Source organism: Myxocyprinus asiaticus, chromosome 6, assembly GCF_019703515.2.
Source record: "Myxocyprinus asiaticus isolate MX2 ecotype Aquarium Trade chromosome 6, UBuf_Myxa_2, whole genome shotgun sequence".
In the NCBI taxonomy this organism is placed as follows: Eukaryota; Metazoa; Chordata; class Actinopteri; order Cypriniformes; family Catostomidae; genus Myxocyprinus; species Myxocyprinus asiaticus.
The window spans coordinates 45894815-45913743 of NC_059349.1; the positions used below are offsets into that span (position 1 = coordinate 45894815).

At 39.0% G+C, this 18929-nt stretch overlaps 1 protein-coding gene across 4 annotated transcripts in view; it reads left to right on the forward strand.

Annotated features, from left to right (window-relative positions):
* LOC127443108 (WD repeat-containing protein 47-like) overlaps window positions 1-17715 on the forward strand; it is a 32736-nt gene extending 15021 nt beyond the window's left edge. For all 4 annotated transcript variants that reach the window (XM_051701624.1, XM_051701625.1, XM_051701626.1 and 1 more), the window contains 9 exons: window positions 1004-1185; window positions 7047-7289; window positions 7437-7497; window positions 8636-8793; window positions 10270-10439; window positions 10658-10828; window positions 12799-12930; window positions 13545-13763; window positions 15924-17715. In XM_051701624.1, the coding sequence (XP_051557584.1) occupies window positions 1004-1185; window positions 7047-7289; window positions 7437-7497; window positions 8636-8793; window positions 10270-10439; window positions 10658-10828; window positions 12799-12930; window positions 13545-13763; window positions 15924-16066 (1479 nt within the window). In that variant the 3' untranslated portion in view covers window positions 16067-17715. The remainder of the gene's footprint in view (window positions 1-1003; window positions 1186-7046; window positions 7290-7436; window positions 7498-8635; window positions 8794-10269; window positions 10440-10657; window positions 10829-12798; window positions 12931-13544; window positions 13764-15923) is intronic.
* The last annotated feature ends 1214 nt before the right edge of the window (window positions 17716-18929 follow it).

Here is an 18929-nt window from a genome sequence, read left to right on the forward strand (position 1 = left end):
CCATGATGAGCATATTTTCAGTTTCTGAGTTTAACGTCATACTGATATTTTTTCTGGGGCTTAAAAGTGTCTCAGTAACATACTGACATAAAAAAACTCCCTTTATGAGTGTGTTGGCTACCATATCTATAAATAAAGGCTTTAGATGACATGAAATTGCGGTCAAAAGTCTATCATAAATGCAAAAATCCTCAGCTTCCAGGGGGGGCTCTGCGGACTGCTTTTACGTCCCCACCAATGTCAAAATCAAACCTACGCCCTTGGTTCTCCATGACTGTGGGAATCTAATTTGGACAATCTTATATGCTCAAATATATAGCTCATGGAAATTATTTCGAAAGTAGTTGTGACAAAATAAAACATTAATTAGCTCAAAACATCACATCAGAATCTATGGGTAAAATAAGTTATGCCATTTTGAAGGGGTCTTTGATTGCAGTATTTCTTAAAAAGCTATTAATTCCAGACAACTGGTTTGATGTTTTAAAACAAATCTGTAGTTTGTTGTGAGTGGTCCAGAGTCTGTATGTGTTGATATCCAAGATTGCATAAGACTAGATTACTGTAGCTTTAAGTTCCTCAAATGTGTGAGTCAGAGGCAGTGAACTCTGTGAGGACACACTCAGTTTCTGTACTTGCAATTCCCTGGCTGGGTTTTTAATCCATGATAATCAGTGTAGAGCTATGATGTGTTAAATCCATCCACCATGGTGACACAATCAGTACATTGCTCTGTTTGTTTGAGCATACCATACAGACCAAAACAGCAACATTGGCTCAACCAGTGGTGTGATTTTGGGGCGGGACTATCTGTTTGTCCTTCCAACTGAGTGTTCCGGAAACCTGTTTGAAAAACATTCATTTTTTAATTATTTTTGGTTTCGCTTGTGGTCCAGAAATTACACTTTTACTCATGTTTCACTCTGTCTTTTCTCTGCAATGCTCTATAGTGGTATAAACATCTTTGTCCCCTATTTTTTTCTCTTTTTGTTTGTCTGTATAGCTGCGTGAGTCAACTGAGCAGTTTCAGGAATTCTACCGCCAGCGTTTGCGTGTTCAGCAGCACCTTGAACAGAAACAGCAGCAGCGGGAACTCTACCAGCAGATGCTGCAAGAGGGCGGAGTCCAGCAGCAAGAGGCCCCGCCCACCACTAAGCACAATCTCACAGAGACCTTCCTTTCCAGGTCAGCCAAGCTCCACATCACCTCCAACATCACAACTCAAGGTCAGAAGTCAGTGTTTGATTTAACTAGTGGTAACCAGACCTGCACTGACGTACTGTAATGCATCTTCAGTTTATTTAAAGACACAGAGAAAAGTTGGAATCTGATGCTGCTAAAAGCAAGGAGGGATGAAGAGAAAAAGGACGGTAGGTTGAATAGCAAATGAAAGGCTAATGAGATGAAACGAGAATGACCTCAGTGTTGTACAGATGGTGAAGCGAGGCTCCAGGGAACTGGAAATGTGGAGAAATCCCTATGGAGAACACACAAGCTCTGAGACATGTTTTACATATGTGTGCTGGCAACACATTTGCATAGTGAGTGTTTTAGTACCAGGTCAATCCACTGCTTGAAATCGCTGGATCCGGGATATTTTTTTTATGGGTGAGCCTCAGCCCCCCTCCTCCAGCCTGACTAATAGGCTGTTGACCTGTTTCAGTGACATCACTTTTTCCCCTCAGCCGCCATATTTGTGACCATCAGTGGGAGGAAACAATGACGGTGAATGGAAAAACACCCGTTAAAAGATATAGAGAAAACCTTAAAAAAATCGTTTTATCCATGCCAAGTCCCAGGAAATGTGTATACAGGTCTGAGGTCAGCACAGATATTGCCAAATTTGACTTTTAAATATATTTAAATATATTTTATCCATGATTTACCTCAGTACGGCAGCGAGTCTGTTTTGTGACCAGCGAGTGCACACGCCTACCGGGACATCACCGTAAACATCTCTCGTTCAGAAGTTATAATTATTTTTGTTGTTTTCTGCTCTGATTTGGTCAAAATATTACAAAATGTCTGTGATGATCTCATTTGTATGAATTTAAGGGCTGCTTAACTCATGAAGAATACACAGAAAGCAACAGAGGAATATTAGTGTATAAGAATAATAAGTTTACATTGTGGTCTGGCGGTGTGAATAAAGTCTTTGCATCATAATATTACGATGTGTTGTTTATTGACTAACATTAGTGTATATACACTTCAAATATATACTTCACATTCACATTATAGTGCTTTTGTTATTTATTACAATGTGTTACGATTATCGCATACCTTTATACAGTCTGGGTGTTATGAAAAACATCGTCCTATGTGCATTTCCAGCTTAATTGTATCCGAATCGATGGTGTTATAAATATAACTGACATGTGTAAAGATCACTGACATGTCTGAATAAATCATCAAAGACCCACAAGTGATATTAGCACTGCTGTCAACCTTCATCGCTGCTTAACTTTGGCAAAATGAAGCCGTGTCACTTAAAAGATAAAACTTTATTGAAAGTAATTAAATAGCAGTATCGCATTTTCATGATTTATGAATAGAAACAAAAATTTTGCCCACTTTTTCCACATCCCACAAATGAAGTTAAATGGAATTTTGGTCACAAACATGGTGGCGCGGTCATACAGTGACATCACATGAAACAGGTCAATACCATGACCTCTCCTAAACTGCAGAGCTTCTTTTGACTAATATGGCATATGAATGTTTATTAACAAATATACAGTATGCATATGATTTTTTTGGTGGGCACCAATCCCAACAGTGTCAATGGTAAATGTTGTTGAAGGGTATTCTGAAAGGCTGTTTGAGCTATCATTTAAATTGCAGTCTGTTTTCCCCTTTTGTAAAAAGTTAAATATTTTGAAAGGTACAGCAGAGGAATCAGACACCTTAGTTCTAACTATAGAACCGTTCTCTTCCTCAGCTTTGACTGTTCTATGGTTCTGTTGCTGTGGTAATGTCAAAATTTCAAAACAGAATCAAAACTAAGGAAGGTTTTGGAACTGTGCCGTGCAGTTCCACTGATGATGTCATCATTAAAGGCTAGAGCCATAAATAATGCATTGTGTCAGAGGGGAGAGGAGAAGAAACATTCATTGTTCTTTTTAGAGTCGTCAGATAAGAGAAGCCTTACTGGTCATGAGTTATTACAGACATGTAGGATATTAATTTGAAGATGTCAGTGTTAGGAAAAGTTTTGACGTTTATTTATTCTGCATGCACACTGGCCTTGTGCAACTTGCTTTATTTTTGACTACCCCTTGACTAAAAGGAAATGACCAGTTGTGGTAATTTTGGTGTTGGGCGGTGTTTTATTATAGAAGGAGGGAGGCAGAGATGATGGGGGTTGGGGATGAATAGCAAATGAAATGCTAATGAGATGAACCTCACTCTTCTACAGATGGTGCAACTAGCAGCCTCAGAACTTGAAGTGGGGGGAGAAATCCCTAAGGAAATCAAACATACATATTTCAGCTATATGAACTTTAATGTGTGTGTGTGTGATGAACAAGTTAACTGTGTAGTTCACCCAAAAATGAAAATTCTCTCATCATTTACTCACCCTTTGCGTCAGTTCTATTCAAATTTATAAACAAGTGGGCCATTTGAAAAAAAATATTCGGGGAATGTGGGCCAAGCCGTAACATTTTGTTAATGAAAAGCTTCTATCAGATATTGTGTTATAGTAGGTCTATAACTTATGTTCATTATATCAATAATATATCAAGAGAAAACATTTCCAACAGGGAAAAAAAAAAATGCTTTAAAATTGGTCCAAAACTGAGAAAGTAAATCAGATTGATACTAAAAATTGTATTGAACAATAACAGTGAAGTTTGTTGTAGATGCAATAATATAAACTTTTGACTTTTCAAATCAAATGTTTTCTTGACCAAATAAATGAAAATAAGTTTTTTGCTTCTCCAAATGCACGCTTGTCAGTCATCCATGATTTTAGTTATTTAATCTTCTAATTTCATCAAAATTATGGATAATTATTATTCGTAGTGCAACCTCTGAAAGCATCTAAAAGCATGGTGCTCTTGCACGAGACCCTGCAAAATATCAAGAGCTGGGCGACTTCCATCCAGCGCAAGTTTACCTAGGAAAAGTTTTTAAAACAGTGCGATCAGACACAAAATGCGTTCGGTGTGAACAGCCCCTAAGACAGCAGACAAGCTCAAGCGGGCCACTGAAAATATCAAACGGGCCGGATTTGGCCCACGGGCTGCCAGTTGAATAGGCCTGCTTTACGTCATCCCAGATGTGCATGACTTTTTCTTTTGCTGAACACAATGCAAAGATTTTTAGAAGAGTATCTCAGCTCTGTAGGTCCATACAATGCAAGTTGATGCATGTATCAAATTCAAGGCTCTGATGCTGGCATACAGAACAGTCACTGGATCTGCACCAGCATACCTAAAATAATTTCTGCAGAGCTACGTTCCCACCAGAAGCCTGCGGTCGGCTAAGGCATGGCACCTTGTTGTACCAACACAAAGATGCACCAAAACACTTTCCCGGACTTTCGGTTTCATTGTACCACGTTGGTGGAAGGACCTTCCCAACTCCATCCCTGAAGCTGACTTACTTTCTGTCTTCAAAAAAACGGCTAAAGACACATCTTTTCCATGAGCACTTAACCAGTCACTAAAATTCTTGTTGCACTTTAATCTGTCTTGAATACTACTATTCTGATGCTAGTGAAATTTTGTAATACAGCACTTTTCGTACCACTGTCTCCTTAACATGATTCGCTTATAATGTCGCTTTGGATAAAAGCATCTGCCAAATGAATAAATATAAAGTTAAGGGTATGATATACAACCCCAATTCTGGAGTTTACCATCTCCTGTTTCACATCACCTTGTAATTTCAACTCGTCACATTGTTATTAGTCTTAAATTGCCCCTGTCTCAACTTTTTTTGGAGTGTGTTGCAATCATCTGATTTGAAATTACTGTACATTTTCAAAAAACAATGAAATTCACAAGGAAAAACATCATATTATGTGTAGTTGTAGTGCTTGCAATATAGCGAAGGGTGAATATAATTTTCAAATCACATTTTTCATACTGTCCCAACTTTTTCGGAATTAGGGTTGTAAAATATAATGGTATAAATTAAATATAAAGGCAGCATAAAAGTAATCCATACGACTTCAGTAGTTAAATCCATATCTTCAGTGGTAAAAGACGCTGCTTACCACCCCTGGAATTCACTAGTTCGCTAGTTCGAATCCCAGGGCGTGCTGAGTGACTCCAGCCAGGTCAGCCCAGTTGCTAGGGAGGGTAGAGTCACATGGGGTAACCTCCTCGTGGTCGCCATAATGTGGTTAGTTCTCGGTGGGGCGCGGGGTGAGTTGAGCGTGGATGCCGCGGTGGATGGCACGCACTATGTCTCCGTGGCAATGCGCTCAACAAGCCACGTGATAAGATGCGCGGGTTGACATTCTCGGACGCAGAGGCAGCTGGGATTCGTCCTCCGCCACCCGGATTGAGGCGAATCACTACGTGACCACGAGGACTTAATAGTGCATTGGGAATTGGGCATACCAAATTGGGTGAAAAAAAAAAAACCAAACAAACAAAAAAATCCTTATCTTCAGAAGAGATATAATAGGTGTGGGTAAGAAACAGATCAATATTTAAGTTCTTTTTTACTATAAACTGGGCAGGGAGGAGAATTTATAGTAATAAAGGACTATAAATTCTCCTCCCTGCCAATTAGGTATGCACAGAGAATGCGAATTGCCAAAAACAAAAGAAGAATGTGAAAGTGAAAGTGGAGATTTATAGTAAAAAAGGACTTTAATGTTGATCTGTTTCTCACCCACACCTATCATATCACTTCTGAAGATATGGATTTAACCACCGGAGTCATATGGAATACTTTTATGCTGCCCTTAAATGCTTTTTGAACCTTCAAATTTCTGGCCACCATTAACTTGGATTTTATGGACGTACAGAGCTGAGATACTCTGTAGGATAAAAAAAAAAAAGCAACTGTAATCAACATTAATGTTAGCAAAAGCAATTTTTTTTTTTTTATGGTCTACATTGCAGTTTATTGGCCAAGCGCTTCCCACTTAGACTGATGTTTAAGGGTGGGTAAATCTGGAATTGGAAAAATCTGAAAACTCTTGAGCAAAGCGGAATTTACAATAGAGAGCAAGTTATTTACTATATCTTTATAAACCTTTAAAGACAGACCTACCGTAAGATCCGAGGTTGTTAAATGATGGTATATGTTTCTGCTGAAGCCATCAGTCCAGGTTATTTCAACTTACATTTTTAAACAATCAATTTTAATAGCAGAAGTCCTGATGAAAAGGTGGGAAATCCACCAATCAGAGTCGTGGCAAACAAACTTCAGCAAAAGAGCGACCGTCCTCTTCCATGATGCACTGCTAATGATGCACTCGAGTCAACCTCTTTAAACTTGTATATATCTAAATATTTTGCAGTTAAAATATATTGTTTCTACACTTATAATCAACAACTGTAAAACAAAAGTTTTATATTTTTCCATTGTTTTTATTTCGATCAATTAATTCACAATGCTTTATGGGATTGTAGTTCATTCCCTCATGAAAGACTGTAAGTATACAGTCTTCTACCTTTGTCTTTTTGTCTTGATTTACAAACAGTTTTTTGCTTCAAATTGAAGCTTGTAATCGTGTGATTCACCAGAGCTGGTTGGTTTGGTTCATGGCTTAGAATTCTATAATGAAGTACTTTATGAAATTGCATGGGAAAGATACTTGCAGAACCAAGATGGCTGAAAAGGTGAGGGGGCACTGAGGCGCTCTTTTGTGCTCGAGGATATCTTGTTTACTTATTACTTGAAACTTTGATACTTCGTAAAATCCAGCAACTAGACGGACTGATAAAAGCTTGACTCTCGTAAATTGATTTGAACTCATGATTTTGGGAAAGCTCTTGCCATTTTTATGTGCAGTATGCATCAGATAGTCAGTGCACAATCCGTGAACATGAGACCAGCTTGAAGTTTTTGTGTGTGTGCAGGTCTATTCAAAGACTGGAGGAGCTCAATGTGGGGATGGATGATTTGGGAGAAGAGGTGCAGGCTCTCTCTCAGCAGTGTAATGGTGGTGGTAATAACATCAATGTGTCAAGAGATGCTTCACCTATGCCACAGACACAGGAGGGAGGTGGAGGAGCCGGTGATGTGGTCACCACCACTCCTCAGAGGTCAGCAGTGAAAGAAGCCCTCCCTCCACCCAGCCAGTCCCCTGTGCTGCTCCAGAGGTGAGAGACGGAGATGAGCGTTCTTTTTTGACACTTTTTTCTGATTTAATTCTCTTCAGTAATAAATTGTTCTAGTGATTATTATGGGTTTTACCCACATGATTTTTATGTGTGAGTGGTCTTAAGGAGGTTTTTTCCCTCTTGCAGTGCTCAGAAAGACAAGACTGGAGAGAATGATGACAGTTTGACTTGCTCTAAAGGCCCAGAGGTACAGTGCCCTCTACAGCTCAGCAAAATTAAAGCCGAAGTGTGTAATTTCTGTGCCATTAGTGTCACCAAAAAGAATTGGAAAAAGAAACATTGTTTTTAAACAGCTTTTTCAAACACTTCCTAGTCTGCCGTGGATAAAACAAACAGATAGTCCCACCCCAAACTCACACCAATGGTTTAGTCAATGTTGTTGTGTCGGGCTGGACAGGTCGCTCAAAATAAATGGGAATTTTTGAGAAAATAAACTAATGAATGGCTTACTTATAGGTGTCTCTGCATAATATACTTGGAGAGAAATATTTTAACATCGAAAAAGTTACACACTTCAGCTTTAATGGTGCACTCAGTAATTGTTTCCTCATTAAAAAAGTTTAATTCCTAAAAGACATTAATTGTAATTTTGCAATATATGTAGGGAATCATGTCCACTCACATTAAAATTAAGACTCCAGTCATATCAGTAACCTTATAAAAGCTGATTTATTCTACATGGAGAGGGTCCGCACATGGGGGCTGCCATGTTAGAATCACATGACCGGGCTAATACTACTCGCTTAATCTCAGTAACCATCCTGTTATTTGGCACTTTTACTCACTGATTAAAGTAATCATGGCTGATTGTGAATACTAAATTTCTACAATGGCATCTGAAACTGAAAACTATTGATTTAAAATGATGCTGCATCCAAGCCGCTAGGTGTCAGTGTCAGTCCAAGATGACACAAAGACAAACGTTACTGAGTGCACCTTTAACATTCACTAATAACACACATGCATCTGTGTGACTTACTGATTTTTAAATGGAGTATATGACCTGTGTAGGATTTAATGCTCCTATGAATGAGAGTGAATTGTCATTTATTGTTCAAAACCGAATCTCTCTTTCTCCCTGTGTTCTTTAGATTTGTTCTTTCATTTCTTCCATCTCTCTCTCTCTCTCTCTCTGCCTTTCTCTGTAGGCTTTAGTGTGGGTTTAATCACAGTGTTTTTAACCTCTTAGCTCAAACACTCCAGACAGATGCTATTTGTTGTATAGGATTATCTGGGATTAAATAGCCATTAATACATGGCTATTTGGTGTTATCTGTAAATGAACCTTCTCACATGCATAATTTTTTTATTTGTGTGTGTCTCAGAAAGAGAAGTCTAAAGCTAAGTTTGTGATGGTGAACACACTGGAGGATACACAGGCTGTGCGCGCAGTGGCCTTCCACCCCACAGGGTCATTATACGCGGTTGGCTCCAACTCTAAGACACTCCGTGTGTGTGCTTACCCTGATACACTGGACATGAGGTCAGCTGCCCACACACTGCATTAAAACAGACATTGGAATTTTACTTACTCTGAAGTGTTCTTGGGGCAGCAATGAACATTTTTACTTCATAAAGATAATCTAATCCTATCTGCCCTAAGAACACTTTTGAGTTTGTAAAACTCCCATGTCCATTAAAAACCTGCTTGAATTATAGGACTCAAACACATTGCAGATAATGTGGCACAAACAAGTGCATTAATTCATCATTCCAAACTATCATGCTAATAATAAAGTAAAAAGCAGATATCATTGTCACAGAATGGGGTGTTTTAAAGAAGACCCAAGCGCAGATGACATCAATGAGCTTTTATTTAAAATAGAAAACAAACATAACACAAACTCTTTCGAGGGAGAAAAGAACACAAACAAAACCAACTGAAATGAATACATGAAGAACTGAACCGACAGGGAAGGAAACCAACCAACGAATGAAACAATCTAGCACATGACAGCAAACAGGAGGAGCTAATAAAGGGAGAGAAATCAAACAGATCAACGAGGGACAGGTGAAACCAATAAACTAATAATGAGCAGACAAGGAAGCGGGGTGACTGAGAGACACCTGGCAATACAGAAACTAAACAAAGCCATGCGCTCTCACAGACACAACACCCGAATGACAGGAACGCATATCGCCAGAGATGAAGGCAACATGCGCTCATGCCAAACGACAGACGAGGGGACGTTTGTGCGAGTGTTCGGCCACAAATAAACAGGCACCAAGACCGAAGCGGCCAAACCTCAGCACAAAATGACAACAGATCGCGACCCGGATGCGCAGCACGAAGCGTGCCCAAGGTCACGAGAGACAAAGACAAAACAATTGACACGAGTGCATGCTGCATGAATGACATAAGAGCAATGCATTTGTGCCAATAAACAAGACAAGAGAATGCATGACAGCGCCAAAAGGACAAGCCATGCACTCTCACATAGACTAGACAAGCCACTAAACGAGTGTCAGAGCTCAGCCACAAGGACAACAAAACACAATCAACATAAGTGGCTGAACTCTGACAGTCATGCCATCTTCTCTTCCTTTTTTATTTATTAACACTTACAAAAAGTGCCATGATATTACCATGGTTTGCAGACATGGTACCATCGTAATACCATGTTTTTGGACATTAAGCATGTTAATGCTTTGCTTTGATGTAACCATTCGTTACATACCATACATAGTACGACCAAAGTAGTTTTCTTTAGGGAAGTTAAAAGTGACCATTAAAGTCAACAAAGAATCAAAATTGACTTTCGTAATACACATTCCTGCACAATTTATTGGTTTTCTCATTGAATATCAAATTTCACTCAAATACCATTTTACAGTATGTTGACGTTAACCTTACCACAAAAAGGTGAATGGGAAAAAGAGTCCTTTTATAATAAGATGTCTTTGTGTAGTAGATGTAATGGGAGAGTGATGTGTGTGCTATGGTTTTGTTGTTTCTCAGTGGTTCTGGTGCAAGTAAGCCTCCCGTAATCCGCTTCAAGAGGAACAAACATCACAAAGGCTCCATATATTGTGTGGCCTGGAGTCACTGTGGTCAGTTATTGGCCACTGGCTCTAATGACAAATTTGTCAAAGTGCTGCCCTTCAACCCAGAAACCTGCAATGCTACAGGTGAGAGAGATTGTAAGCAAGATAATATGAATGTCAATAGAAATTAATTGGTGCATTTATTGGAGTATGTTCATGTTCTCTCTTAGTTATGCATTTGCCATAAGCTTTTATCCAAAGCTTGTATATTTTATCAGTAAGTGTGTTCCCTGGACTCTGAACCAATGACCTTGTTAGTGTCTAGCAGTTGCACTAAAGGAACATCTTACTCTCTGTTTCAGGTCCTGATCTGGAGTTTAGTATGCATGATGGGACCATCAGAGATTTGGCGTTTATGGAGGGTCCTGAGAGTGGAGGAGCCATTTTAATCAGTGCAGGAGCTGGAGATTGTAACATCTACACAACTGACTGCCAGCGAGGACAGGGCCTGCACGCGCTGAGCGGACACACAGGTACACACACACACACACACACACACACACACACAAACACAAAAGATTATGTTAAGTTCACCTCAAAATGTACATTTAGTCTTGCAAAATGACAAAATATATACTCACTTTTTTTTCTGCTGTTAAACACATATTCTAGCAGGATGACAAGGCTGCTGTTTTTTATACAACAATATACACACACAAACATACAATTTTGCAAGGACAGAAAAGTACCATCAATTTGTTCATGACTCATGCACTGTTGTGGCGATGGGGGTGTGGCCAAGCGGCGTCTGGGCAGAGTGAGGCTGGGGAGATGAGTGGTGAATGAGTTCACCTGTGCTCCACACCTGTCTCGTGTTCTAGTGATGAGTGATGGGAGTATTTAAGAAGAGGAGTCAGTGGCAGACAGAGAGAGAGAGAGAGAGAGATGCACAAAGCCGAGTGTGTGTGTCAGTAGGCTGAAAATCAAGACTGTGTGTGTGTAAAGCTGAAAAGCATGATTAATAAAGACTTACGTGGATTGTTAACCTGGCCCACGCCGCCTCCTCAACCGAGCAAGAAATGTATCACAACTGTATTGTAAGGAGCTCCATAGAGGACAGGGCGGGATTTATTTTTCTGAAATAGTTTTGCGTGCCCTCGCAACAAGTTTTGTGTTACCTCACAATAGTTTGCTTTCCCTCGCAATAAGTTTTGCTTGCCCTCACAGTAGTTTGCATTCCTTAGCAATAAATTTACCATGGTTTTACTACAGTAACCATATTTTAACCATGATATTCATAGTGAAACCGTAGAAATAATACAGGAAAATGAAAACTCTAGAAATTAAAGTCATAATTTATTGGTTATTATGTTTTTATTATACAAATACATTGTTTAAGTATGGTTTTACAAAAGTAATATTTGTAACCATGAAAAGTAAGTTAAGTAACCATGATTTCTTGGCAGAAACCAGGGTTTTAAAACAATATACTGGTATCCATATAGTAACCATGGTGTAACTATAGATTAACTGTGGTTATTATTGTGGTTACTATGGTTTTACTACAAATACCATGGTATTTATAAAAAAAAGGAAACCATAATAACCACAAAATATACTATAGTTTTCATTTTCCTGTATTATTTTGGTTTTACTATGAAATTAAGGTTAAAATATGGTTACTATAGTAAAACCATGGCAAATTTACTGCGAGGAAATGCAAAACTTATTGCGAAGGAATGCATACTATTGCATGGGAAAACAAAACTTATTGCGAGGGAACGCAAACTATTGCGAGGGAATGCAAACTATTGCATGGGAATGCAAAACTTATTGCGAGGGAACAGCAAACTTATTGCGAGGGAACAGCAAACTTATTGCGAGGGAACAGCAAACTTATTGCGAGGGAACAGCAAACTTATTCCGAGGGAACAGCAAACTTATTCCGAGGGAACGCAAAACTTATTCCGAGGGAACGCAAAACTTATTGCGAGGGAACAGCAAACTGTTGCGAAGAAACGCAAAACGTATTCCGAGGGAATGCAAAACTTGTTGCGAGGAAACGCAAACTATTGCAAGGGAACGCTAGACTTTTTGCAAGGGAACGCAAACTATTGGGATGGAATGCAAAATGTATTGTGCAGGAATGCAAAATGTATTGTGCGGGAACGCAAAACTTATTGCGAGGGAACGGCAAACTTTTGCGAGGGAACGGCAAACTTTTGCGAGGGAACAGCACACTTATTACGAGGGAATGCAAAACTTATTGCAAGGGAATGCAAAATGTATTGTGCGGGAATGCAAAACTTATTTCGAAGGAACGCAAACTACTGCGAGAGAACGCAAAACTTATTGTGAGGGAACGCAAAACTTATTGGGAGGGAATGCAAAACTATTTCAGAAACGAAATTCTCACCGTGTCCTCTAAGGGGCTCCGTTGCATTCCAACACACACATGGTCATAAATGTTTGTTTTTTTTGTGTGACTTGTGTGTGTTTTTAGGTCATATCCTGTCTCTGTACACATGGGGGGGATGGATGATAGCGTCTGGCTCTCAGGACAAGACGGTGCGTTTCTGGGACCTGCGGGTGCCCAGCTGTGTGAGAGTGGTGGGGACGGCCTTCCACGGCTCAGGTGGGCTGCACATCCTTCACTGCCATCATATTATTCTTTAAGCACTTTCCCACCTGAAAAATCCAGCTATAAACAGCTTCTGATTTTACATGGTTTCTTACTGTTCCAAGCTGATTGTTAGGTGGCTTACACTGGTTTAGATTCTTTAAAAAAAAACAGCAGGGAAACTTTAAATCTGAGTTGGTACACTAAGAACATTGTGTGGCAATCACATACTAATGTACAAACTTAAGTTATATCATTTGACAGGTGTTAAGTGCCAAAATGCCAAACAGTTGTTTGTGTTTTTATTCCAAACATGTGCTAAATGGTTCATACACATTCCTTTTTTTATATTAATTTCATATTAATTTCCCTGATTTATATTTATATTAATATTTCAATGTTCACTTATTGCTCAACACCTAATGCTTCACAATATTTCCTTCTTTCTGCCCCATTCAGAAATGTTGAATTTTTCTTGAAGTTTCAGCATTAATTCAACAAGCAACATAAATGTTCTCCCTACATTTACCGTCAGTGTAATCAGTTTTGGTCAGTGGTGCTGTTAAATTGTAATAGTAAGTCTCTGTGAATGTTTGCTGATGCTGTGTATATTGTGTGTGATGTCACAGGCAGCCCCGTGGCATCAGTGGCAGTGGACCCAAGCGGGCGTCTGCTGGCAGCAGGGCTGGAAGACAGCTCTTGTATGCTGTATGACATCAGAGGTGGACGCATGGTTCAGACGTACCAACCGCACTCCAGTGATGTCCGATCTGTGCGTTTCTCTCCTGGGGCCCATTACCTGCTCACAGGATCTTACGACAACAAGGTCATCATCACTGACCTGCAAGGTGAGTTCTCATCTCCCCATTAAGTGAATCACAATCTGGCCTCTGACTTCCTTAATGAAAGCTTGAACACCCACCAAGAACATCAATACAAAAAAGTTGTGGGGTACATATACAGTGGCTCCAAAATGTATTAGGACACTGAAGCCACACTAAAAAAATATATGAATGGGTTTGTATTAGATACCAAAATAATCTAACCAAGAGATATATATTTTAAACTGTTAAAAATTACATAAATTTTTATTGAAGCAGAATATTTTGCATTACAAGAGCTGAAACCTCCACATATTATAGTGCAAAAAATTTTCAAGGCAAGTCAATCCAGCTATCTTCTATAGGGACAAGTAGTATAAAAGTCAAGCTCCTATCTACTTGAATGGGGAAAATGGTTGGTCAAGATTACAATCAAATAACATATTTCAAATCAGCAGTAAAATTTGAAAACATTAGTGTCATAAATTGTGCTGCTTTATCTCAGATAAAAAAAAAAAACACACAATTTTCCTGGCTTGAGTTAACTGCTCTTGTACCTATAAAGCGGGACTTCCTTTTCTACGCTCACCATATTGGGTGTTCCAATTTCTCCTAATTCATTTTAATTAGAGCTGTCAAAATTATCATGTTAACGGCATGCAATTTAATTAAAAAAGTTTAACAAGTTAATTTTTCTTAATCGCGATTAACGCATTTACCATTAATACAGCATAAACTAGCATAAACACTGGTTGGAAGGGTGGAAACTTTGCAATGTGTCCACCCGCAGTCATTACACTGACACACAAACAACAAACACGCACAGCAGTGATTCAGTGTCAGTGATAAAGTGATAGGGAAAGGAGCTCTAAACTATATTTGTTGTATAAAACAAGACTAAATGGAACTTGTGACAGAAATCAAGTATTTTGCAGCCTAAATAAGTTGCATTTTATTTACGACAGAAGCACGTCAAGTCTTAACTATCACCAAAACGCTGAATGAGACATTTTTGTCAGCCAGTGCTTTTCATGAAGAGTTCAAAGCGGCGCTTGACGCTGGCACCCTGACGCAAATAGTGAACGTGGCTTTACGATTGCTGAAGCAAAGAGGATAGCCACAGTCTGCTGGCTGTTTAATATTGTGGAGTATAAAACCTATGGGGGGACTAGTTCTTTCAATTAGGCAAACTCCCACTTAGGGAAACGTTTAATGTTACTTGAATTGGTGCTATTTTAGAGCATTTCTATCTTCATACTGTGGAAGGCTTTGTTTGGAAAATGTTAATAAAGCATTATATTGTTACATGTTGTTTTGTTTTCTTTCCTAAGAAGGAAATAAATGCATTTTGACAGGAAAATAAGTATATTTCAGCTCTTTCAAAATCTGCGATTAATCACAATTAACTACGAAAAATTTGGCAATTAACCGCGATTAAAAAAAAATGATCAGTTGACAGCGCTAATTTTAATTCAAGTGCTCTGTCTCTGGCTAAATAGTCTATGTGCCATGTACTTTTCTTTAATGATTAAAGTGTCTTTACACAGGAAGAAAACATGACAGAGTTTGATAGGTTAGGTTACATGTGAAAGACCTAATACTGTACTATATCATATGGAAGCACTTAAGGGCAAGCTGGTTAAATAAATATGTCTCGTCATGAGTCTAATTCATGAGTTAGCATCAACTGTCAAAAAGTACTTTTTTATATATAAATAGTGCATCATTTCCCTCAAAAGTATTTTTTCCCACATACTTTTAAGTGTGCCAGAAGCAATGCACAGAAAGCAAATTGTAGGCTATTGCCATATGAATATGTATTTTGACATTGTTAAATCTAATTTGTGTAATGTTTTCTATGTTCAGATACTTTCTCCTATCCCACCTTAATATGCAGAGATAGTTGTAAACCATTCGTAGGTAGATGTCTCCAAAACGCGTAATTGCTGGCTTTCAGGCACTTTCAGTATTGCCCTGTTTGTTTGTTTGTTTGTTTGTTTGTTTGTTTGTGTGACCCAGGACAGGGATCGGGACTATTTGTTAGTTAAATCTATGGCAGGCGAAGAGTGTATTCAGAAAGCTGCTTGAAACAATATTTATTTTTATAATTCCATTAGGTGGCAATAGTAGCACAGAAATTAAACACTTCAGCTTTAAGCTTGGTAAATGTTATTGTTTGTGTTACAGGGGACTTGACGAAGCAGCTGCCGTTGACAGTAGTGGGAGAGCATGCTGATAAGGTGATCCAGTGCAGGTGGCACACACATGACCTCTCCTTTCTGTCCTCCTCCGCTGACCGCACAGTCACACTCTGGACCCAGGCCACGTAGAACCAGCGCCGACTCTAGGAGACAACACACTCGCATACACTGCAAGAAGTCTGAAGGAATGGAAATGTGAATGTGTACATATGTTTGTGGCACTGTGTAAACATAGGTGTGTATGTATTTATTTTGTGCTCCTAGACCCCCTGTTGTTTCACAATGTATGAATGAGATCTTCAATGTAAACCCTATTAATGTACATATTAGCGGATGTGATTGCCAGTGCCACTTGTGTGAGTCTGTGTGTGTGCATGTGTGTATGTCTGATATTTGTAATGGCACTGATCCATATTGGGATCTGATGCTATAGTGTGCTTGGCTATTCGTGTACTCCCATTAACCTCTAACACTCGGTTAAACACAGACGCAGTGGTTTCATGTGATACTGTGGCCTTCTTTGGATTTTAAAGCATCTCTTTGTCCACGCTGCATTCACATCCACATCAAAGCACATCCATACCTTGCTGTTTAAATGCAGCCTCTGGAAATAAATTCTGATGTTTAGTGTCCTATTATTTATTTAAGTTATTAATTTCTAATGTATAACATGCCCGCTCAATGCAGACATTATGAATGGAGCGTGTTTGAGTGGTAGGTGTACCCAGTGTCCAAAGTTTGTGCTTGGCTGAAATATGAAAATTATACGAACTCCTGCAAATACTGTATCAAACTTCAGCTGCTTGCTGTGCAAATATCAAAAGCAAAGTCCATTTAAACTGCCTTTGTAAATGCTGTCAATTAAGTCTGTTATTTTAAGTGGTTTATGTTTGAATCTCACTGTTTTTGCTTGAAAGGGTTTACAGCCCTTGTGAGTGCCTCTTAAATTGATGGCATGGATCAAAGTATTTTAAACGTAATATGTATGTGTAACGGGGTTCATAGGTTGGGTAAGGAGGAGGCGGGAACCGGCAGAACAGTCAGCATAACCTTAATGACATAAATGCACGCACACACACACACGCACACACACACAGCGGTGTGTGTGTGTGTGTGTGTGTGTGTGTCTCTCTCTCTCTCTCTCTCTCTCTCTCTCTCTCTCTCTCTCTCTCTCTCTCTCTCTCTCTCTCTCTCTCTCTCTCTCTCTCTCTCTCTCTCTCTCTCTCGAACTGGCGCCTCCAGTTTTTCTTTATCCCCCTCCCGGCTGATTAGGACAATTCAGCGCCGGGCGTGCATCCTCTCGGCCCGGCCACGCCCTTCTCCTCATCACAGTATCCTATAAAGTCTTCAGTCTATACATTGTGCTAAAGACAAATTAAATTAAATGTTTTGGGGCATTTGTGCAAAGCTCAGTTAAGCATACACAAATTACTGTGCGAGACTTTTTGTTTCTTATATTCCTTTCTTATTTTGAATTGCACTTTGTTTTTGGTTGTCTGTGTTGTATATTTTTTAATGATGTAGATTTTATTATTTAATCCTAATTAGTTTTGTTGTTACAAATAGGTTTTAAATTAAAGCCAAACTAAACTTTTTTTTTGTCACATTTTAAACATTTATGGTGACAAAACAGCCCTCACTAAAGTCAAATACAGTAGTGAAATGTTATTTCTGTATCCTTTCTTAAATCATACTTGGATAAAGGGACTACTACAGTAAAGGCTCATGGGAAATGTCTGCTGTTTTTGTGTGAAATAAAATCTGAAAGTCCTTCTCTACCACAGCTCTGTTCAACTGTGCATACGTTTGAGCACTGGTCGATGAAAGTCTTTTAGTTCATTGACCTTGCCTTGATTAATTGGGTGAAAATCTTAATATACTTCTTGTTAGTCTGAAACATTTGTTGTGCAGTAAACTGTCCTGCTTTTCATAATTTCCACAGTAATGCATGAGACTGGTGGCCAAATTTGAGAAACATGGTCACAGTAGCACTTTTGCTTCTTGTTATACTAAACAAATTCCAACTGGAAAGTAAAATCAGTGTGTATTATGTTGGCTTGACAAATCCAACATACTGTTATTCTACAAACTTTGTTTAGGGTTTTTTTCAAAATCTGAAATATCCCATTGACTTATATGACAGAATATCCAAATGGGCCAAAACAATGCTTGTTCATTCAAACTCCAACTGTCAAGAATTCAAATGTAAACAAGCCCATAAATGACCTTTAATCTGCTTTAAAGGGATAGTTCACCCAAAAATGCCATCCAAGATGTGTATGATTTTAAGAAGAATATTTCAGCTCTGTTGGTCTATACAATGTAAGTGAATAGTGGAAAGTCCAAAAAGCCTATAAAAGCAGCATAAAAGTAATCCAAACGACTCCAGTGGATAAATCCATATCTTCAGAAGTGATATGATAGGTGTGTGTGAGAAACAGATCAATATTTAAGTCCTTTTTTTACTATAAATTCTCCTCTCTGCCCAGTAAGTGGGGATATGCAAAAAGAATGCGATTCGCAAAAACGAGGAAAAATGTGAAAGTGAAAGTGGAGACTAATAGTAAAAGAGGACTTAAATATTGATCTGTTTCTCACCCAAACCTATGATTTCACTTCTGAAGATATGGATTTAAAGCTGCACTACATATTTGTCCGTAAACATAGGAAAGAAGAACCTGCTGTCTCACACAGGCGATGTCCAGGTAAGCACAAATCATGAGATTCATCTGCCAGAAGAGCAGTGCCGAAACTCTAAATCAAAATCAAAAGTAACAGTCAGTATCTGGTGTGGTCACCAGCTGCATTAAGTACTGCAGTGCATCTTCTCCTCATGCACTGCACCAGATTTGCCAGTTCTTGCTGAGATGTTACCCCACTTTTCCACCAAGGCATTTGCAAGTTCCCAGACACTTCTAGGGGGAATGGCCCTAGCCTTCACCCTCCCTACAAAGTCAAACCTGCAGCAATTGTAAACCGAGTTAAATGGCTT